The sequence below is a fragment of the Triticum dicoccoides genome, chromosome 5A (assembly GCF_002162155.2).
Source record: "Triticum dicoccoides isolate Atlit2015 ecotype Zavitan chromosome 5A, WEW_v2.0, whole genome shotgun sequence".
In the NCBI taxonomy this organism is placed as follows: Eukaryota; Viridiplantae; Streptophyta; class Magnoliopsida; order Poales; family Poaceae; genus Triticum; species Triticum dicoccoides.
The window spans coordinates 666,759-681,880 of record NC_041388.1 but is presented as its reverse complement, the minus strand read 5'-3'; the positions used below and the strand labels follow the sequence as shown (position 1 = coordinate 681,880).

At 46.4% G+C, this 15,122-nt stretch overlaps 3 protein-coding genes across 3 annotated transcripts; 1 reads left to right on the top strand and 2 right to left on the bottom strand.

Annotated features, from left to right (window-relative positions):
* Positions 1-4,856: 4,856 nt before the first annotated feature.
* LOC119296977 (F-box/kelch-repeat protein At1g57790-like) lies at positions 4,857-6,722 on the top strand. The gene is made up of 2 exons (XM_037574959.1): positions 4,857-4,966; positions 6,040-6,722. The coding sequence occupies exons 1-2, from the start codon at positions 4,857-4,859 to the stop codon at positions 6,692-6,694; spliced, it is 765 nt and encodes a 254-aa protein (XP_037430856.1). The 3' UTR covers positions 6,695-6,722.
* Positions 6,723-6,836: 114 nt separating this feature from the next.
* Positions 6,837-8,103, bottom strand: LOC119298698. The gene has a single exon (XM_037575991.1). It carries the CDS (start codon positions 8,038-8,040, stop codon positions 7,003-7,005), a length of 1,038 nt encoding a protein of 345 aa, XP_037431888.1. The 5' UTR covers positions 8,041-8,103; the 3' UTR covers positions 6,837-7,002.
* A 396-nt stretch (positions 8,104-8,499) lies between these two features.
* On the bottom strand, positions 8,500-14,350 carry LOC119298697 (casein kinase 1-like protein HD16). Its single transcript, XM_037575990.1, has 16 exons — positions 13,921-14,350; positions 13,461-13,583; positions 13,300-13,373; positions 13,134-13,203; positions 12,987-13,042; positions 12,438-12,509; positions 12,258-12,352; positions 11,979-12,045; positions 11,769-11,898; positions 11,442-11,660; positions 11,225-11,352; positions 10,210-10,384; positions 10,039-10,129; positions 9,429-9,586; positions 9,022-9,210; positions 8,500-8,911 (listed from the first exon to the last, which is right to left on the bottom strand). Exons 1-16 carry the CDS (start codon positions 14,005-14,007, stop codon positions 8,852-8,854), a joined length of 1,794 nt encoding a protein of 597 aa, XP_037431887.1. The 5' UTR covers positions 14,008-14,350; the 3' UTR covers positions 8,500-8,851.
* Positions 14,351-15,122: the final 772 nt, after the last annotated feature.

Genomic DNA, 15,122 nt, shown 5'->3' with positions numbered 1-15,122 from the left:
GAGGCAGCCGTCGGGCAAGCCCGGGGCGCCAAGGATGGTGGCGGCGGGGCCTCGGTTGCCCTGCTTCTGCGTGGGGACCCCAGATCTAGAGCGGTGCCTCCATTGGCAAGGCACGGCCGGCTAGCAGCCGTGCGGGCGGTGGATCTCATGTCCCGACTGCGCGGGTGGCGGGATTCGGTGGTCGTTGGCGGCCGGCGGCGGCTTCTGCGACGGTCGGTGCGCGCGATCTGGCGCCTCCCCCTCCTCCCCTGGTCGGCGTGTGCGCCAGCCTGGTCGGGCCACACTTCCTCTTGGTCGCCGGTTCTGTACAGGAGGTGTTGCTGGTGGCGGGGATCTGGTTCAGGCGAAATCCCTAGCCGGCTATGACCGGCCGCGCCGACGGCGACGCCTGAGGGTGCCGTTCCTTCCTTGGAGGCGTCAGTATGGACTGATCTCTTCACTTCACCTTCCCCTAGTTCTCCCAGGCGCAAGCCCTAACTTTGTTGGGCGGCGGCGGCGCTCACGACGCCGTTCCCTTCTTGAAGGCGCCGCTTTGGAATCTTAGGGTTGGTGGCGCTTGTGGGTGGTGGACGACGGTGGTGGTGTGGCCCGATCCTAGCATGAATTTACGTCCGTTGCTTGGAGATGGACTCGCGTAGATGGAGGTCATCGGCTGGCGTCATGGTGGCGTCAATGGCGGAGGACCTGCCAAGGCTCGCGTAGGTGGAGGTCGTCGTGGTGGCGTCGATGGTGGAGAACCTGCCAAGGTTGTCACCTCTCTGCTCTGAAAATGGACCAGTGGAAGATGGCGGCGACAACACATGTGAGTGCGTCGGACCGGTTTGAGCCCCGGACCCGGCAGATGGCTCGGTCGGGGCCTCCGGCTTTAGATGTTAAGCTTAGGTGAGAGGTCTGGGTATGTGGCCCAGCTTGCACCCTTCATCATTTGGATAGGAGTAGCGGCAAATGTTGCCAAGATGGCGGATTTGGACATATTGTTGTTCTACTTTATAAGGTCCTCGAGAATAATCAATAAAATGGCCGCATGCATCTCTCAGATGCAGAGGCCGGGGATCATCCTCCTTTTCTAAAAAAATAGTTAATAAAATGTTATAACATAATATGTTACTGCAACATAGCGCTTCTCAAGACATGATGAGTAAGCTAATAAATGAGACCATCTATGACATTATTACTATATTACTTTACATTATAAAAAAAGTAAGTTAGACTAATGTCATATGCGTGACACTAGTATAAATTACTCTCCACTATAACCAGCCTTAGTAGCATCAAGGCGAGGTAATCAGCATGGTGGAGGACGTGGAAGGGACGGGATTGGGATAGACCAACTGACCAAGTGTGTTCTGCCTTGTGAGCTTCCGACAAAGACAAAGAGAACAACGCTTAATTACCGTCGGAAAGTGAGTTGATCGATCGGGCGATCGTAGCCATCAGTCGTGCGCGCACACAGTTGTTTCCCTGTTTAATTTTTATTAATTATGTTTCTTACAAATATATGCTACTAATGGCTATGACCATATTTTGTTGATTTCCGGCAAGAGGAAGCAGACGGTATCGGTGCTAAAACTGGCAGATCTCGGATAGAGGGTTGCAAGCTTGATGATCTGAGCTAGATGGTAACAGAAGAAAGTAGGGACACATTGTTTAACCAGATTCAGGCCCTCTCGAATAGGTAAATCCCTACTTTCTACTTTTGATATATTGATTGTGATGGGTTGCATCCAGTGTAGTTTTTGGTTTCTTTGCTGGTTGCTTCTTTTGGTGCTCATGACGAGCAACCCGCTCAATGGTTCTGGAGCACTTCTCGCATCGGCGTGTATGCCTTGAGGAACGTGCAGATCTTTGATCAAATCTTTCTATTCTTTTTCTGCTAACCAGGTGTCTTCCATAACACAGTATCTTGATACTATGTCTGATAGCTTAAGAAACATTCTGAATCATCTCCGTGCGAAGACTATGGATGCCTTCATTATGACAATTCTAACGGAACGCCAAAATAGCTTCTCTATCGTAGTAATCTAGGATCTTATTTTTTACGAACAAGAATCTCATCCAGAATTGCCGAATGGTTTTTCTAGGCTTCTGCTTAACATAGGCCAAATCCCAGACGTCGGTTGGTCCCGAACCCCCGGGACAACATGCGACGTGGGGGCAGAGCAAATCCGAATCCGGATCGATTTGACATCGTCCTGCGATGCAAGGGTGGCTCAAGGGGACCCTTGGGACGTTTGCGGGGCGGCGTGTTCGAGATCATCTTGAGAGCGCGGATCCGATCTCCAAGCTCGATTCAATCGACTGTGGCCGCTGTTCTTTGAGGGGTGACCCGCCGGTTCCTCGGCCATGGCCACCGGACTGTCCTCGGCCGGATCCGAGGATGCTCCACAAATTGCTTAGGTAGTACTAGCAAAAGGGCCCCTGCGTTGCAATGGAGTAAAAAACCATAATCTCCAATGGCCATGACCATATTTTGTTGTATCACCGAGATACAATATCACTCTCAATTTCATGAAATCATAAACAATTTTTGAAATCATGAAATAAATAAATTCATGCGCATATTTGAAATCGTGAAGACTTTTAAAATTTTTTGAACATTTTCTAAAATCAAGAACATTTTTTAATTCATGGCCATTTTATACTATTATAAAACATTTTAAAAATTATGCACATTTCTTAAAACAATTTTCTTGAGTCCGTGAATTTTCCTAGAATTGATGGACATTTTATTTGGAAATTGGTGGAACAACTTTTCAAATTCACAAACTTTTTGTTTTGATTTGATGAACTGTTTTTGGATTTAATGAACATTTTCTGAAATGCAAGATCATTTTTTGAATCAGCGAACATTTTATGAACGAATAAACTATTTTTTAAGTCACGAACAGTTTTTTAATTTTTAGGGTATTTTATGAACATTTTTTTATTTTCCAAACATCTGTTTTCAAAAAAAAATTGAATAAGAAAACATATTTTTACAAAATAACAAAAAAATGAATCTACAGACATTATATTTGAAAGCTCTCAATTTTTTATTTTCGAAAGTTTTTTAAGTCCCAACTAATTTAAAGTATAAAATAACAGAAACGGAAAAGACAAAGAGAAAATAAAAACGAAATATAAAAAATAGGCCGGTCGGACATCGGCCGGCCCAACGGGCATGTCGCATCTCTACCAGCGCGCAGAGCACTGTATAAGAGGTCCCTACTGCATGGGCCGGCCCAGGCGGGGAATTCCCTTGTGAGAAACATTTTTTATCACTTATAGATGGCATTCGTATGTAATTTTTTGCAACCTTGGAGGAAAAATCCATGACATACCGCCGAAAGCAATAGCCCTTTGATTATTAGTTAGTTATAGATATAGATTTTAGTTTAACTAGCAAAACGGCACGTGCGTTGCAAGGGGTGAAATAAATCATAATCTTAAATGGCCATGACCACATTTTACTGCATCACCAAGAGACACTATCAGTCCCATTTTAATGACATCTTGAAAAAATTGAAAATCATGAACATTTTTAAACTCGTGTACATTTTTCAAATTTGTGAACATTTTTACATATTTTCAAACATTTTCTAAAATCATGAACATTTTTAAAATTCATGAATTTTTTCTAAAACATTTTTCTTGAATAGGCTAACATTTCTAGAGTCAAGAACATTTTTTTTTGGAAATTTATGGAACAATTTTTTAAATTCACAAAAAATGATTTAATGAACATTTTTGAACTGCATGATCATTGTTTGAATCAGCCAACATTTTATGAATCAATAAACTATTTTGTAGGTCACGAAGATTTTTTGAAATTTTAGGATATTTTTCAATTCATGAACATTTTTTGAAATGGCGAAATTTTGCTCAATTTTATTAACATAGTTTAATACACAAACTTTTTGAAAAAAGCATGAACATTTTTTGATTTCGCAAACATTTGTTCCAAAATTGCAAACATTTGTTAAAAATCGCGAACATTTTCTGAATACACAAACATTTATGAATTATTAAGCACTTTATCTCAAAATTATCTTTTTTTTAATGTTTGAAATCTTTTTAAAGTCTCAAATTATTTAAAGTAGAAAAAACAAAGACAGAAAAGGAAAATGGAATTTGAAAAATAGGCCGCCTGGACATGGGTCGGCCCAAAGAGGCGCATTGTGTCTTCTCCCATCGTGCAGAGCACATTATAGAAGGTTTCTACTGCATATTGGGCCAGGCGCCCTAGCCTTATCGGGCTGAGGGGAGGCGCCCTGACCTTATTGGGCCAGGCGCACAAGTCCCTCAAGGCCCGTGTGGCTTGGGAGATGTGGAAAGTCCACCTGTGCATGGAAAAAGGAGGGAATTGGACTTGGAGTCCAACTCCTCCCCCTTGGTGCGTCCCTAGGGCTTGGAGGGCTGGCCACCACCCCCCTCCACGTATATATAGAGGGGAGGGGGCACCCCCAAGAGGACACACAAGCCTTTGGCCCCCCTCTCCCTCCCGTTACTTCGTAACTCCTCCGTCTGTGTTGTTTCGGTAGCGCTCGGCGTAGCCCTGCCGGAATCACTCCACCATCATCGTCGTCACGTCGTCGTGCTGTTGGTGATCCCATCTGCTTCTCATCCCTCGCTTGCTGAATCAAGAAGGAGGAGACGTCATCGAGCCGTATGTGTGCTGAATGCGGAGGCGTCGTCCGTTCGGTACTTCATCGGTTTGGATCGCGATTGGATCGTGACGAGTACAACTACATCAACTGCGTGATATATGCTTCCGCTTAACGGTCTATGAGGATACGTAGACACACTCTCTTCTCTAGTTGCTATGCTTCTCTTAGATAGATCTTGGGTGTTCATAGGAAGTTTTTGATTTTCATGCAATGTTCCCCAATACAGCGAACCTCTGCAACCAGAAATCGTTTGCCATCTCCTCCCACGAGTCTGGTCTCTCCCATGAGTGTGTGAAGAGAAGCTACCATTCACTCCCCTGGTAGTACTGCAAGCATAGCACACGCGTATGAATCATACTTCTACCAATTGATTTTGACTATATGAGAGAGAGAGAGAGAGAGAGAGAGAGAGAGAGATTAGGTGCGAAGATATATAATATGGAAGATAGAAAATTTGAGGAATTTTGTCAAAATTCGGCGCAATCATCTAGATTTGTTTGGTTGTCATATTATTGGGGAAGAAGATTGGTAATTTACTATATGAGAAAAATAACAAAAATTCCTTGCTTAGTAAACCAATCAAGCAACATAAAAAAAATGGAGTACATATAGTATGACTAATTTACTACTCCCACTATAAACTAATATAAGATGTTTTAGACCACGACTTTAGTGGTCTAGAGTGTCTTATATTTATTTGCAGAGGAAGTACGTTGTGAAATTAGGACTATCATTTTAGCTTATAAGGTTATTTTTAAACACATTGTTCTATAACTCACTTGCACTCTCATCATTCATATTTTTATTTTACAAATACCCGCAAGCACATGCTCCTGATCATACTGACAACAAGTTGTATCCATGAACAAAATCCACTTGAACTTACGAAGGGAGTTCAGTAATAACGGGAATCATCAAGTTCCAAATCTTGAGGAGCTCAAATGCAAATGTGTGAAGCCACCCGCCAAGCAAATATTCTAATCTTCTGTGGGACATTAGCTTTCCAAATAATATTCCAGATCCTTCTTTCCCCGTTTACTGCTGCACTAGAATTTCCCAGATTAACCTTGGAGTCCATGAGATTCTGTGCAAGCATGTACGCACTCTTAACTGAAAACATGCCACTTTTCTCATGATGCCAGGCACAAAGTTGCACTTGCGGAGTTGAATTTGGAAGCAGGACTGGGTGCTATTTTTTTTAAAAAAAACTTGAATTTGAAATTTGAAATTTATAAGGGGAGGTGTTAGAGGCGGGGTCGGTCTGGGTCCGGTCCAGGAGGTAGGAGTATTGTTTGGACGGACCGACTCGTCGTCTGGCCTGGCCTGGCCGTGAGATAAAAATTCCTTCTTTGTCGTCTCTGCTCTGCTCTGCTCTGGAGTTCATCAATGTCAGGGTCGAGAGCTGGGCCGGCGGCGGCGGCGGCTGGAAGAGCGTCGAGGAGCAGAGCGGGTTCAGAATGTCCTGCTGCTGCTGCCCGGTGATGCACAAGGGGATGCTCTACTGCCTTGGACAGGAGGGTGCTCTAGGGGTCTACGATCCCGGCGAGGCGACGTGGAGCGCGCTCCCCAAGCCCGCCGGCTTCGGCCCGGAGCTCGCCTACAAGAATTGCCACCTCGTCGACTCGCGGTCGGAGCTGCTCGCCGTCCTGACGGGCAGCAATGGAGCCCCGCCCATCTACGTGCTGAGGCTCGACGAGGCCAAGATGGCATGGAAGAGGGTCAAGTCATTGGACGGCCAGTCCCTTTTCACCGGAACGACGTCGTCGGTGTCGGTGGCAAAGCCGGCCGTCGAGTCCATGGCCGACAAGGTGTACCTTCCCAGGCTCTATGGCCGGCCGCAGGTGATCCAGGCGGTGCTCGCCGCCTCCGATGGTCGGCTCTTCTTCGTCGGCAAGGCGGCAGAGCTGGAGCAGCAGGGATTGGTCACGGCGTCCGGCGGTGGGGTTGACGGCGGCCCCTGGTGCTACAACATGGAGTCAGACTCCGGCGGGCAATTCCTGGGCTCCAAGACCCTGCTGCAGTCCTTTTGGGCTCATCTCGCCGGATGAGGATGACGATGATGATGATGGAATGGTTATAGACTGACCGGCATCCATCCATGAAACTGGTCTTGCCATGTACAGTAGAATACACTTGTAATAAGATTGTATTATGCTTATCCTACAAATCAAAAGGAAAAGGATTGTAGTATTATACTTGCATATACTATATGATATTAAGATTTTTTGAACTATATATATATATATTCTACTAGAGCATGTCTAGATGGAGTTCTTCTAAGAAGTAATCTTTTGCCCTCCCTCTGTTTGTCTGTCTGTCTTATGTTGTTGCAATATGAATGGAGAATGGAGCTAATCTATGAAGATGATGATGATGATGTTGATGAATTGTTGTTGTTGTCGTTGTCGTCGAAGCGGAGGTGGAGCGGGACGCCGGGGGTGGGCTCGACGACCTTTGCGTCGGGGAGCGCGTCGGCGAGCATGGCCCTGAAGGCCTGGATGGTGCCCCGGGTGGAGACGAGGGCGGCGAGGAGGCCCTTGGCGTCGAACTCGCCGTTGCTCATGGGCACGACGTAGCTTGGGCGGAGCAGCCTGGCGAGCTCCACGGCGTCCTCCTGCCCGGAGACGAGGGTGAAGTCGGCCGGGAGGAGCTGCTTGACGACGGGCGTGATGAGCACGTCGGCGCGCAGCGCCCTGTCCCGCAGGAACCCGGCGTCATACACGCAGTGCGGCTCGTAGTAGACGCTGGTGTTTTTGCCGGCGGTGACGATGTAGCCGTTCTCCGGGCGCTGCCACGGCGGGCCGAGCACGGGGCCGGCGGTGGCGAGCACGGTGACGGCGGCGGCGGTGGTGGACTGGCCGGGCTCGAGGTAGGTGACGTGGGTGAAGGGGAGGGCGGAGAGGATGGGGCGCGCGTTGGGCGTGGCGACGACGGGGAGGCCGGGGCGGATGGCGGCGAGCTGGGTGAGGGTGCGGAGGTGGCAGTGGTCGTCGAGGCTCTGGGTGATGAGCAGCAGGTCGGCGAGGAGGCCGGCGTCCGGCTGTGGGTGGGAGTTGGGGAGGGTCTTCTTGGCGGCGTCGAAGAGCCAGGGGATGCCGAAGTCGAGGTTGCCGACGAGGATGGGGTCGACGAGGACGCGGAAGCCGCCGGGCAGCTCCCACAGCCAGCCGTTGAACTGGAGGTAGGTGAGCTTCACCGCCGCCGGAGACGACGCCGAGGTTGTCGCGGGTGTGGTGGAGGAGGAGGAAGACTGTGTTGCGTTGATGCTGCTGCTTGTGATTCTGGTGGTGGTGTGGTGGATCGGTGCTGGCCGACGGCGAGGTGTGGAGGTGGAGGTGGCGCCGCCGGAGAGGATGGAGGGAGGGAGGAGCTTGAGGAGGAGGAGGCCGGCCATGGCTGATGGCTCTTGTTGGATCTATCTGTCTCCGGCTTGGGTTTTGGTTTGGTCTCGTTGGAAGTGGATGGTTGGCAATGGTGGTGGAGGTGTGGCCACTTGTACACCTCCGGCTCCAACTGCTCTGCTTTCTCTCCAAAAAAGAAAATCTCTTTATTTATATTTTTTTAACTTTATATATACATATGTATTGACTGATTGTACAATAATAATTGTTTGCTTGTTGACTGATAATAATTCTAATGTGCACTAGTTGTTGGCAAAAGTTAAAAAGAAAAGGTACAAGTGCCAAACTGCTTTGCTAGCTTAGCTTTCATGGACATGTCTGTATTTTAGCAGCAATGTACTATAATGAGAAGCGATTTAGTACTCCCTCCGTCCCAAAATACTTGTCATCAAAATGGACCCTCCGTCCGAAAAAAAATACTTGTCATCAAAATGGATAAAAGGAGATGCATCTAGAGATGAAAAACATGCATGGTACAAGAGACCAGCAACATAATCATCATCATGACTAGCAGTGAGTCAGATACATGATGAGGAAATTCATTCATTCACAATCCATCCAAACAAACTCACTACAATCGATGCTGCAGTAATTAAAATTAAAATTAAAATTAAGCAAGCAGATGCTATGAAAATATACACATGAATGGGATGGGATGGGGTTGGGGTTGGGGTTGGGTTGGGTGTCAGCAACATGAATCAGGTCTGGATAAATAGGACTCACTCAAAGAGCCATCACCTACTACCAAGGATGCATTGCATCCAGCTCGCTCCGCGGGCAGCCATGGCTATGGCTATGCTACCGCTACGCCACCGTTCGCCCGTAGCAGATCCCGGCGAGGTAGAGGTTCTTGGCCCACTTGTCCTGCAACATTTTCATTCCAACTCGGTCAGCAAAAGCTCTCCAATCCATAACAACTTGCTGCTTTACTAGGGAGGGAGGGAGGGAGGGAGGGAGGGTTCAAGCATGCATACCTTGACATGCGCGCTGGGGAACTGCGACGTCCGCAGGGTCTCCTGCGTCTCGTCCCGAGGCCGGCGCCTCGGCATGCTCAGGATCAGGGCCGACTGGTCCATGGTCGCCGCCATCGCCGTGATCCGGTACCCGTTGTCCCACCGCCTGTGGACGCCCTCGCTCGGGTACAGAAAGTCCAGCTCCACCACCTGCCACCAGTAACAACGTTTTACAAAGTCAACTATGAGACAACCAACAAGACAGGCGGCATCTTGGAATGTGTGCGACTCTGGGAGTTCAATCTTACACGCCTTTGCAAACAGTGGCATGTGAAAGAAAACATGGAGCGAAAAAAAGCCATACACAACTCATGTTTTGCTCCATTTATTTAAGGAAATGCTTCAGAATGATGAAATCACAATCTCACCTGGTCGGTGAACCCAGCGTTGCGTGACATCACTATGGCCCATCGGCTGCCCGACGTCGCCATCGACGTCACGTAGAAGCCTTCCTTCCATTTCTTGTTTATCCATTTGAAAGGGAAGGAATCGCTCACCTTGTAGGACTGCTGCGTGTATGGCGTGCCTGCCAGTCATCAGAAATACCACAACATATTATAGCACCAGCTAAGCAGTTATATGTATAATAAAAAAGTTTCCCCGCAAAACAAAAATCTACAAGAAAAAGCAACACAAGAATCATGAACAGGGGCTCCCATCAAAAGATGGCAACTGCAATCTGGTAAGCAGAGAAAATATCACAATCTGGTAGCAAGATACTCAGATGGAAGGTGCCTGTTCCTGCCATTTCAGATGACTGATCCTGCTGTTGGAACACAAGCGGATTTGGAGCAGCGACTTCGCTCTCCTCTCCAGGTTTACTTCTGAGGCTGATTCACACAGATGTGGTACATTGCAAGACAACTAGACTCACCAGGAGATACATGCTTACTATCTATACCGCAACATATGCGACAGCTAGGGAAAAAACAGAAAGTAAAGACTATATCTATACGTAACACAAAAAGATATGCATACCTTTGGACATCACTACAAGAGAGCTTCCGATGTTGGCGCCAGCGACAGAACTGATGTAGAAATTTTTCTCCCATTGTTCCATAATCCAGTCCTGTTTTTTTTTTTTGGTTAAAATGAGTGCAAATGAGGAGAATTAAGTTACACGAGGGACAGATGGGAAGTTTCTTCTACCTTGTGAAGGAAATGTGGAGACAGTTCATAGACTTGATCCGTGAAGCCAGTTCCAGCATCCATAATGATTGCCCAAAGATCAACACATGATGATATTGAGCTTATCAGAAGACCATCCTCATTTCCTTTCTCCACGTGTGGCGCTAACCTATTGTCAGCCACATTATAGTGGTACCTATCAAGGAAAATAGTTAATCAGCCTGTATACAAATAAACTACATAAAAAGATGATGATGATGGTGCATCAATCAATGCAAACAATGAAGGAGAATACTCTAGATTGTCAGCGTATTTTGGTTCCCAGCAAAGATTGTAAAGTTTCCTTCATTTATAGTCCCTCCGTTTCTAAATATAAGTCTTTTTAGAGATTTCAATATGGACTACATACGGAAGTATGTAGACGTATTTTAGAGTGTAAATTTTTCATTTTGCTCCGTATGTGGTCCATATTGGAATCTCTAAAAGGACTTATATTTAGGAACGGAGGCTTGAGTTCTCCTAACAGGTTATAAACTACAGGCAACTCTGATGGAAATATATGGGATGTGGCACATGAGCTTCACAGGTCTCGGTGGAAAGGTAACTTTTTACCGTATTGCTATGCGTACGAGGGCATTATAATACATCATATCAGGGAAGGATCATCATACTCCAGGCCTACACGACAGGCAAATTGCCGACACAAGAAAAGTCTTATGTAAGGCATTTTTTGCTGATACAAAGGAGTGTGCATATCTGACCATGGCTAACAACATCTGCATTGCCTGTTACAGCTTACAGAAGCCAGTATGAGCCTAAGATGTAAACACAATGTGCTGGAAAGTACACGGTACACAGGTTCCATGAATACATCTAAAGTAAGTCTGTGAGCTGCTTTATGATTGTAACAATTAGGGTAAACCCTCAAAGCTGAACTTGAACCAGTAGATAACTGTCAAAAGAAATCCTAATATGATCCTGTGGGTTTCACTAAAACAATAGAGGAGAAGAGTTAGCTTGAGAATCAGAACTGTACCTCTGTTTCATGGGTGATCTAGAATTATATACAGAAATCCACTGTGTTGCTGGAACGCCCAGGCGAATCTTCTTTCTTGCGTTGCTATCGTCATCGTCATTAAGCAGCCTAGAACGCTTCTGCCCTACCTGCAGGGAATGAAAGAATTTAGTAACACATGCAGTGTTTTCAGGTTCACTTAATAACTCCAAATCATGTGCAATGCCCTAACACGAACCTTTTGGGCTCCATCGGTATTGATTGGTCTGATGGAAGGGTTTGGTCCAATTAAAACATCGAACAAAGAAATCAACTTGGAGTAGTTTGGTTCCTCATCAAACTTCATGTTGACTACAGTCTCAAGGAATAGCTTAAAAGGTTGAGGACAGAGGCCGCAAAGGATATCAGGTGAGGTACTCATCTTTCTCTTGCACACCAGAAATGATTTATTATCACCCTGCAAACACACACACACACACAATATCTATATGAGATTCTCAAACAGATATGCTACAAAATGATGGTGAATGGGCACAAAAACTAAATAGATTAGACAATATGATACCTGGTATCCTTGCCATGGTAACCTGCCTCGATGGAGAAATACTAGTGTATAAGCCAGTGATTCCAAGTCATCTCTCCTGCTTGCAGTTCTTCCTAAATGCGCATGGGCACTAGCATATCTGACTGTTCCTCTACACCAGGAAGACAAGATTTAGAACATCTGCAGATATATAAGATCGTATGGAACTAACAAATTTAAGGCATGGCAGACCTGAAGGCATCCGGACGTTGATCATAATCAACATGCTGTTGAGTAGCAGGATCTTTCCACTTTGTTGCTGCCAAATGAAAAAAAAATCTTAGATGATCCAAAGTTCCAGACACAAAGCAACATGGAACACTGAAGGTCTAAAGCAGTCAAGAATATCAAGTTTGAATCATCTAAACTACCAGTACACTAGCAACAGTATTCTACCAGAACACTCGGAACTTTCACCGCTGCAGTGTAAACTAACAAGTAGCAAGAACATGGATAAAGAGGTTTGCTTACCTAATCCAAGATCTACAAGAAAAAGTTTCTTTTCTTGAGGAGTTCCAGGCTGACCGAGAAGAAAATTCTCAGGTTTGACATCTCCATGTACATATCTGAAAGGAATTTGTACCAGCATCATGAGAAAGAGGGAAAATGCCTGATGCATTAGACATAGCTAACATTTGGATGCCTGCTTACCCTTTAGAATGCATGCTTTCCAGGATAGAAATGGCCTCTGCAGCAATACAGGCTACCATTTCTGATGACATGCTGAAAGTTTTCGACACAAGTTAGAAAACCAGGAAGTAACAAACTACACTGCAAAATTTAAGAATAGGTGCAAGATGAGAAATAATTCATCGAGTGTGAAAAAAAAAACTAGTCAAGACTCGGCCCTTCAACTACACTGTTATCACGTAGATATGTTAAATCTAACCAAAAAATTTCTTCACATGCAACAAAAGAGCTTGTTAGTGTGAGAACGATGTAATGGGTGCATGAAAAACAATAATTTCTGCTTCAAACATCTTAGATACAGGCATACAGCAGAAACAACTGTTATATTTCTAAAAAGAAAATGTATGGTATATGAAGCAAGTAGACATTCATAACAGTGCGGTTGTATGTTTGGAAAGAGCGACTTCCAAGAGAAGCAGCTACTAAACAGCTTCCTTGAATACAACCAGATAAAAATAAAAGGAAGTCGGTCTAAGCCATTAGGAAGACTAAGAGAAGAAAGAAACTCACGTCTGCCCTGCTGAATTCCAGGAATCCCACAAGCTAGGCCCCAGCATATCCATAATCTGCAGTTTCACAAGAAGGATAAAACAAAACGTTGTGCTCCAAGGGTAACGTCATCCAGCAAAACGGTTGGAAAAGGGCAATAATTCATACCATGACATAGTAGTCACCCTGACGGCCTTTATAATGCACCTTGGGCACACCATGAGTACCTCCAAGAGCACTGGTATATATACAGTAGAAAAAAAAAAGTCATGACAAAGATGATGACACGAAGCATGAAGTTGTGACAAGGAACGCTGACAGAATAGAGACTTACGAATAGACATGCCACTCGTAAGGAGGGCCGTAGTTGCAGCCCTTGCTGGTGTTGTGCTCAAATTTGATTGCAACCTAGAAATAAAAAGCACAAAACATATGAATGAATGAATGAATGAGAAAAAAGCAGAAACAAACAGAGAGACAGAGAGAGATTGGCACCTCCTGAGCACCGGCGCCGCGGCCGTTGCCACCGGTTAGGCGGCGGCCGACAAAGACGTGGCCAAAGCCACCTTTGCCGAGCTTCCTCTCGACCCTGTACTCGGGAGATCCTCCTATCTGGACCTGATGATGTGGCAGAAGGCAGTGTTATTAACTTGATGGGCATTCATCGCTCACAAGTCAAAGTTGTGTCTGCCTCTGTAAAACCAGCATCTTTTCTTCATTTGTAATCAAGATAAGACCTAGTGGCCGGCATGAAAGTAAAAGCTTGTGGGATGGGCCTTTCATTGGTGAAGTGAACCAATCAAATCAAGGAAGGTCAAAATTGATTGGTCGTTTGCTCTCAGATCTGCTGAGAGACGGCCATGGTTTCCTCCTATGTGTGTTGGTAGTGGATAAGGGGATGCATTCGTGTTGAGCTCCATCAATGGAAGGGAGAGGGAGAGGGGGAGGGAGGTACCGTCTCGGGGAACGGGGCGGTGTTGCCCTCCTCGTCGTCGTTGCCGGCGGCGGCGTTGTTGGCGCTGACCCCGCCGCTATCCGCCATCCCCCCTCCTTACCTGCTCGCTTTCTTGCTTGCTTGCTTGCTTGCTGTAGGGAGGGAGGGAGGGAGGGAGTCTGGGGCTCCTGCTTGGCCTTGGCCTTGGCGGCGGCGGCGGCGATGGCGATGGCGATGGCGATGGCTGCCCCGGTGGCCGGTCACGCGACGGGGGCGGCTGCCCGCGGGAGGGACATGGTCTCTCTCGTCCGGCGATCCGGCGATCCGGCGACCGGCGCTTTTGGTTTTCTGTCTATCTACTAGTATCTGGCTAGGCTAGGCTAGGGCTTGCTTGCTTGGGTTGCTTCCCCCTCTCCTCTCCTCTCCTCTCCTCTCCTCTTCTCTTCTTCCTCCCCCCCTTTGCTTTCCTTTTTCTCTCCCCAAAAAACAGTGAGTCAAGCCTTTCTCTTCTCATCACCATGAAAGAAAAAGGAAATTACAAAACAATATAATAGGAGAGGCAAAACCATATAGTACAATATTGTGGTAATGGATTCGTTTCATAAATACATAAATAAATATATTTAAAAAAAAAAGAAAAATGAGTCTTCCGACCCGAGGGCTCGAGAGAAGGTAGCCGCTTTTTCACCCGCCTCGTCCGGACGTGATGGGCTGTTTCTTTGGTTCCCTGCGAGGTGGCGGCGAAGGCCGGATTTGACTTTGGTTCAAACTCGCGCCTGCGCTTTCTTAGGGGCGTCGTCTCCAAGCCGCGGTACCGCATTTCTTACGGTCCATGCTTTTTCTGTAAGGGGGGCGTGTCTGAGGTGGAACATCTCTTCTCCGGCGCTGGGCCAACGGAGAGGGCCTAGCGGCGTCATAGAACCATACTGCTTTTTTGGCACTGCTGATATTCGATTTTGATGTGTGAGTAATGCCCTCTGGGTAAGGGTCAAGGCATGGCCTCGCAGCCCCGTGTGAGGGTGCATTTAGCTCTAAATTATTTTTCGGTGCGATGACAATATATTCAGTGGGACTAATGACAGTAGTCAAAATTTATCTCAATTTATTGTTTCCTAAGATGCTTGTTAGGGAGAGGATTGAGAACCCCCCCCCCCACCCCACTTCGAAAAGATCAAAGGCCTAATTTTTTGGTGACTCGGAGGTTTTTATTTTGGTTTTATTTG